At 32.6% G+C, this 6,390-nt stretch overlaps 1 protein-coding gene across 1 annotated transcript; it reads right to left on the bottom strand.

Moving 5' to 3' along the window:
- Nucleotides 1–2,792: 2,792 nt before the first annotated feature.
- On the bottom strand, nt 2,793–4,133 carry LOC130973911 (uncharacterized). The gene is made up of 3 exons (XM_057898602.1): nt 3,402–4,133; nt 3,116–3,299; nt 2,793–3,016 (listed from the first exon to the last, which is right to left on the bottom strand). The coding sequence occupies exons 1-3, from the start codon at nt 4,131–4,133 to the stop codon at nt 2,793–2,795; spliced, it is 1,140 nt and encodes a 379-aa protein (XP_057754585.1).
- Between the last annotated feature and the right edge of the window lie 2,257 nt (nt 4,134–6,390).

Here is a 6,390-nt window from a genome sequence, read left to right as displayed (position 1 = left end):
AATTCTCCACTTGTTCCATCTATTTTTCCTTCTTTGACTAAAATTTTTGTAGTTGACTGAGAAATACTTCGAGACAGAGCAACATATAATTGGCCATGGCTAAATACATGTTTAGGGAGATAGATCCCTACTTTAGGAATTGTCTGTCCTTGTGATTTGTTTATTGTTATTGCAAAACTCAACCTTACAGGAAATTGCTTCCGGATAAGGATAAATGGCAGTCTTGTATTTTCTGTTGTTTTGTGTTTTATCCGAGGCAAGAAAGCTCTTCTTCCACAGTGATGACCGGTTAAAATTTCTACGTCCAACATGTTTTGAAAAGTTCCACGACATAGTAACCTTGTACCATTGCATAAGCCGGCCTTAGGGTCTATGTTTCTCAATAACATCAAAGGTGCACCTCTTTTTACCTTCAACACATGAGGTGGCAACCCGCCTGTAGAAACTGAGTTAAGATATTCTTGTTGATATAAATTATTAGCATCTCCTTCTACTTCATCAAATGAGACTAAATTTCGTTCTTCTCCTGGAAACTGGTTGATAATTATATCATTAAGCTGTTGCACATCATGATTTTTTGGCGTCAATATTGCCCTTTCTACCATGTAAGAAGCGTCCCACCCATGAGATTGTAAGTTTGGAAATATTTCTTCTATTAACTTGTGTAACGATGTTTCACCCTCCCACGGAATTGCCATATTTGCTTGTATCCGTACAAAGTCTTCATGTATGGTGGGTTCAATTCCATCACCAATGCGCATAAGGTACTCAGCAAAAACATGATCATTAGAAGATCGCATATTTTGTCGCAAATGGAGAATTTTAGTGGAAGCCCATAATTGAGACTTAACTATAGAAGCTGAAATCATTTGTGACTTACTACCTTTCGGTACCACAGGCAGTACTTGGCGGAAATCTCCTCCCATCACCGTCACTTTTCCTCCAAATGGCATATCATTTGCTAATATATCTCTCAGAGTGCGGTCTAATGATTGCACCGATTCTTTATTTGCCATAGGTGCTTCATCCCAGATGATTGCCGTTGTTTGTCTAATCAGCTTTGCAAGATCTGATTGTTTGCTTATGTTGCAAATGGATGATGGTTCTGCATTAATTGGGATCTTAAACCTAGAATGAGCTGTTCGACCCCCAGGCAATAATGTTGCGGCTATTCCTGATGATGCAGTTACCAAGACAATATGACCCTTATTTCTCAATTCTGCAATTATAGCTCTGTAAAGAAATATTTTGCCTGATCCTCCTGGCCCATCAACAAAGAACACTCCACTTTCTCTTCGATCAATTGTATTCATAATGCACTTGAAAGCTTTAGACTGGTCATTGTTCAATCTTGTTACGGAACACAGGTCTTCCTGGGGTACTTCGACAGACAGTTCTTCTTGGATAACTCTGGGTATTGAGTTGTCATTGTCATTTACATGAGTTAGAGCTGGCAAATCGTATTGTGTAATCTGTTTTCCGTGCTGAAGGAGTATATCATTTATATCCCTGAGTAGCCGATTTGTGAACACTAAGGCTGTTGTGGTGCTGGTTGACAGATAATCATCCACCATATATGAAAAAAATTCATCCCATAAGCTTCTTACATCTGTAGGCTCACAAAATATTAAGATGGTTGCAAACAACCTTCGTAAAGCACATGGCAATCGTAAAACAGATGCCTCAACCAAACATTCACGGATGCTACTGTCACTCTCTAACAATCCTCGATGTTGAGCAGATTGCTTGAAGGACGAATATTGGATCCCATTCACTGTTAGCAAGTCATCCCAACTGATTGGTCCTCTGACATTAGATAACAGAATACACAAATAGAATTTTTCTCTTTCTGAAGGTGATACAGTATAAATTCTACCGATGGATCTCCTCTGTGTCTTGCGCCGATGCCATTCCTTTTCCTTGTTGTGCCAAGTGTAATACTCTGGAATTTCCCTGTACAAAAGATGCCTAGATTGTTGGTCCTCCTCACGATTTAGAGCAAAGAACTCAGTGAGCATTGTTCTAGAGAAATAATCATCATTAAGTATTTCAGGAATGGTTTGGTGATCATAGAAGCTCACTTGATGTTGATTTGGCAAATGAATTTGTAACCTTTCCACTGATGGATACATTCGGTAAAGGTTAAATTTAAATATTCTCCAACATGCCTCTGGAGCAGCAATCCATCTTGCATCAACAAACTGTTGGACCTCGTCAACATTAGAACTGTTGTGAACTTCCATTGCAACCCGGTCTGGACCCTTGTAGCAATATTTGTAGAGATACTTTATACTCTTGATGCTACTACATATCTCAACATTAATATGGCAATCATACTTTAGTAGTAGCCAAGGGTTGTACGGAACTACCCATCTATTGTCAACCGTGACATTTTGGTTAATTTGTACTGGAGTGTCGAATCGTCGCCTATATTGCGGATATGAGTCGTCACCTCTTCGTGTTTCTGCTGCGAACTCTTTTGGGTAGTTGCGTTTACATTTGCCATTTTTCATGCAGGGTGAAGATTGATCAAGTGTACCGCAAGGACCATGAATCATATGTTTTAGCACAGCATCATGTAGGTGTGGTTCTACTTCTTTAGATGGTATCTCTGCACGTACCAAACTATCATAATGCTCCGGGTCAATTAACTTGTCATTGTTTTCTAAGATTAGCAACATATGTACATGTGGCAACCCTCTTTTTTGAAACTCAGTGACATAAATATAGCTCTTCACCTTTCCCAAGACACCCTTAGTAATTACATCCTCTTTCAGCTGTTCAAATTTGGCTCAAAAAATTCTTGTTGTTAGATCTGGACGATCTTGTGGAGTTTGAACTGGGTTGAGTTCTGAAGTTATTTCAGTCCAAGATGGATTGCATGTCATTGTGAGAAAAATATCTGGCTTTCCCTCTTTAAGAACAATCGCCATTCCATCTTCATATCGTTGGGTCATGTCGCGACGGCTACCAATGAACGACGATGGTAATATTGTTCTTTTTCTTCCAACATTTTCTGAAGACAAATATATAGAGAAATATTATTAGTTTTAATAATTATTTTGGGTAATTCTTAATGATTTTCGAAGTAGCAATTAGATACAACAATATTTACCTGCATTAGTTTCTCCTGTGTGCAAAGCATCTTGTAAACCTTGGTATAATTCAGCCCGTAATTTCTTCTGTCTATTTCGAACCCATCTTAACTTTCCGGTTTCAATTTTCACATAGTTATCAACAACATATTGTTGTAGTAGTCGTCCTGCTTGCAATACGGTGGAATGATCATCGGGGCGGATCTACAAATTTTTTAGAATTTGCAAAAAAGATTAGATACATTGATCAATTTTTTGGCATAATTTTATTGAAGTCTATACTGCGTAGGAAATGGAGATTTGTACCTGGAGCATATAACTATTATATGTTCGGCACGATACTTTGCCGCCACTTTGACTTCGGGTATTGATATCCCATCCATGAGTTCCAAATGGAAAAAGAAGAGGATATTGTAGTGGATCGTAATAGCCAAAGAATTCCTGAATCCTTCGTAGGCTACCAGCATGAGTTTGCACCTTAATATCTCGCCCACGAATCATTGTTTCAACGTCATCACCAACAATTATGGCTGCTACCTGCGACGCAGTTGGAAGACTATATTGTGGCTGATTAGCAGGTCGCTCTCTAATGACCAAACTACACTCATGTACATCTGACCGTTGTGCAAGCTGGCGAAACACATGGAGAAAAGGATTATACCGGTGTAGCAATTGTTGTAACTTGAAAACTAATGTTTCATGTAGTTGTGTGTTCTCCAGCATCCTATTCTGCAACTCGTGATCAGTATCATATATGTACAGTTGCAAAAACCGTGGCCGCGTGCCCTGATCCGGATGAAATCCTCCTATACTGTGATATATTGAGCCTTGAGCACGAAATGTATATATACCACGACCTGTTATAGCCAGTTGTTCGTCTATGTGCACACCACACGAAGTGAAGGAAAATACATGATTGTATCCACGAATATGTTTTCTAAAATGGTTTCCTTCTGCAGAGGGGTCCAAGAAGATTTCAAGCAATTCCTGAGGAGCATTTATTCGGGGAAGAGAGACTTTTCCCCCATTACAGCACATCTCGAACGTCTCATGGTGAAATAGACGTGCACTACAATAATGACATGTCCTTGGGACTGGTAGTGGAGTTCGAATTATTGTTCCATCCTCTTGAAAATTCGAGCACAATTATAGGATGCTCGAACAATTTGTCTAATTTCTGTACTCGTATTAAATTAACATATATTTGGTTACATTCATAATGAAAATCATAAAATGATGAATTTTGTAACAACTAAAAAAATAGTTCTTTGTTGATTATACATACAAAAAATTACTTCCATTATAGTAGTCATCATAAAAAAGAGATAAGTAGCTATCAAATATTTAAGTGATGTTTCAATCATTTTTCTTGACTTTGTTACATTGTATAATATTGTGATGTTGTTTGACTTTATTTTTTTTAAATTTTGTCATTCAGATGTATTTAACAACTTTAATTATAAAATATTTTATTTTATTCTTTCTAAAGATGTTTTTTATTCGTTAAATAAATGTTTTTATTCTTTTAATTATAAAGAAATATTATTTATTCTGTAGCAATATAGTTTTATTTTTTTTTTAATAAAATCATTTTGTTTAAAACCTTTTATTCGAAACTGTTATAACAAAGTTAAAATCACTTACGATCTATAACAACATTATATTATTCTAAATGTTTATTATTTTCTTGTTCCATTATATATTTTTGTTTATATGGTAACACTATGTTTATCATGGATTATTTTTTTTAGATTAAATAGTCAATACAATATAGATTGAGTCTGAAATAAATAATTTTTTTTTTAAAAAATACTTTCTTTATATATCATAATTTTTTTTGTATAAAGTTCTCTGTTCATCAATTGTCTTATAGCATTTTTTAGTTAATTATCTTATATAGGATATGACAATTTTTGCCTTTGGCCAAATTTTTTAGCTTGTATGTTTTGTTTCATGTTTTTTAAATGTTTAGATATTACTGGTCGAAATAATACAATACATGACGATAATATTGGTTCATATTTTATTTATTCTATTACTTCTAATAATTTTTATTTTGTATGCTTTCGCCTAGAGTTATCATTTTAATTTTTACTATTTATTATATTTCTTAAAATATATTTTATTTAATCATTTTATGTTGTCATATTTGTGTGAATTATAATAATAAAATAATTCAACAAAATATAAAATTTTTTAAATTAATTTTTTTTCGTTTTCACTTAAGTTTCCATATTTTTCATTTTGATTGGCAAATAAATATTTTAAGTATTATATTGGTTTTTATAGATTTTTTGTGTATAGATTTTAATTTTTTTTTTGTTAGGCACGGACACTCTTTTTTTATAATTAGTTCTTGTAATGATCTTAAATAAATAAATTTTTTTACATTTTATTTAATTATTGTATAAAGTCATGTTTGTGTGAATTATAACAGAATGATTCAACAAAATATAAAATTTTTTAAATTACCTATTTTATTATTTTTGCTAAAGTTTACATATTTTTTACTTTAATTGGCAAATAAATATTTTAAGTATTTTATTGGTTTTTATAAAAATTTTTTGTGTATAGATTTTAAATTTTTTTTTGTTAGACACTGGCACTCTTTTTTTATAATTGGTTCTTGTAATGATCTTAAATAAATAATTTTTTTAACACTAATTATGCTCACACTTAATGTTTACTATGAATACATTAATATGCAAACAGATAAGGATAAAATAAAATTTTTTTTATAAATTTATTTACCTATTAAAATTATGTCACAATAGTAAATATATAAAGAAAAAAAAAGTACAATACTAACCAGTTACATTTTCTTCACGTCTACTGTTTTGATCAGATCTATTTCCATGAATTTCTGATAGTATGCAAAAAGAACACATCAACAAAGTTATAAAATTTTTCATTAAACTAAGTCTGTACACTATCAGTGGTAATTGAGAGGTTACTTTTAAAGAAACAAATCATACCAAATTAAATTGATTGGAAGTAATAGAAAACGTAGAATACCCATTAATATCATAATTATTCAAACGCTGAATAACTAAGAAAATAGATAGTGATCGTAAAATACAAATACATGATAGACAGTTAGAGTTCCTGTAAAATGTCACCATTTGAAAAAAAATTCAAGTGTAACCGTATAATAGATTTATTAAGTGAAGAAATTATCATTTATTTTTTTCAATGTTATATATATTTATTAAAAATATTTTAACCTTTTTTGTGTATTAAATAAAACGTTTAAAAGAATTGTAGAATATTAAAAAAGATATGAAACGTAAAATTC

Source organism: Arachis stenosperma, chromosome 4, assembly GCF_014773155.1.
Source record: "Arachis stenosperma cultivar V10309 chromosome 4, arast.V10309.gnm1.PFL2, whole genome shotgun sequence".
Lineage (NCBI taxonomy): Eukaryota > Viridiplantae > Streptophyta > Magnoliopsida > Fabales > Fabaceae > Arachis > Arachis stenosperma.
The sequence above is the reverse complement of the archived record's forward strand: the minus strand, read 5'-3'. Positions and strand labels throughout refer to the sequence as shown.

Coding starts and splice junctions, on each gene's coding strand:
- LOC130973911 (XM_057898602.1), bottom strand. CDS start 4,133: ATGTGCTGTAATGGGGGAAAAGTCTCTCTTCCCCGAATAAATGCTCCT. Junction 3,300..3,401: donor ATAATAGTTATATGCTCCAG/GTACAAATCTCC, acceptor AAAAATTTGTAG/ATCCGCCCCGATGATCATTC. Junction 3,017..3,115: donor CACAGGAGAAACTAATGCAG/GTAAATATTGTT, acceptor ATTTGTCTTCAG/AAAATGTTGGAAGAAAAAGA.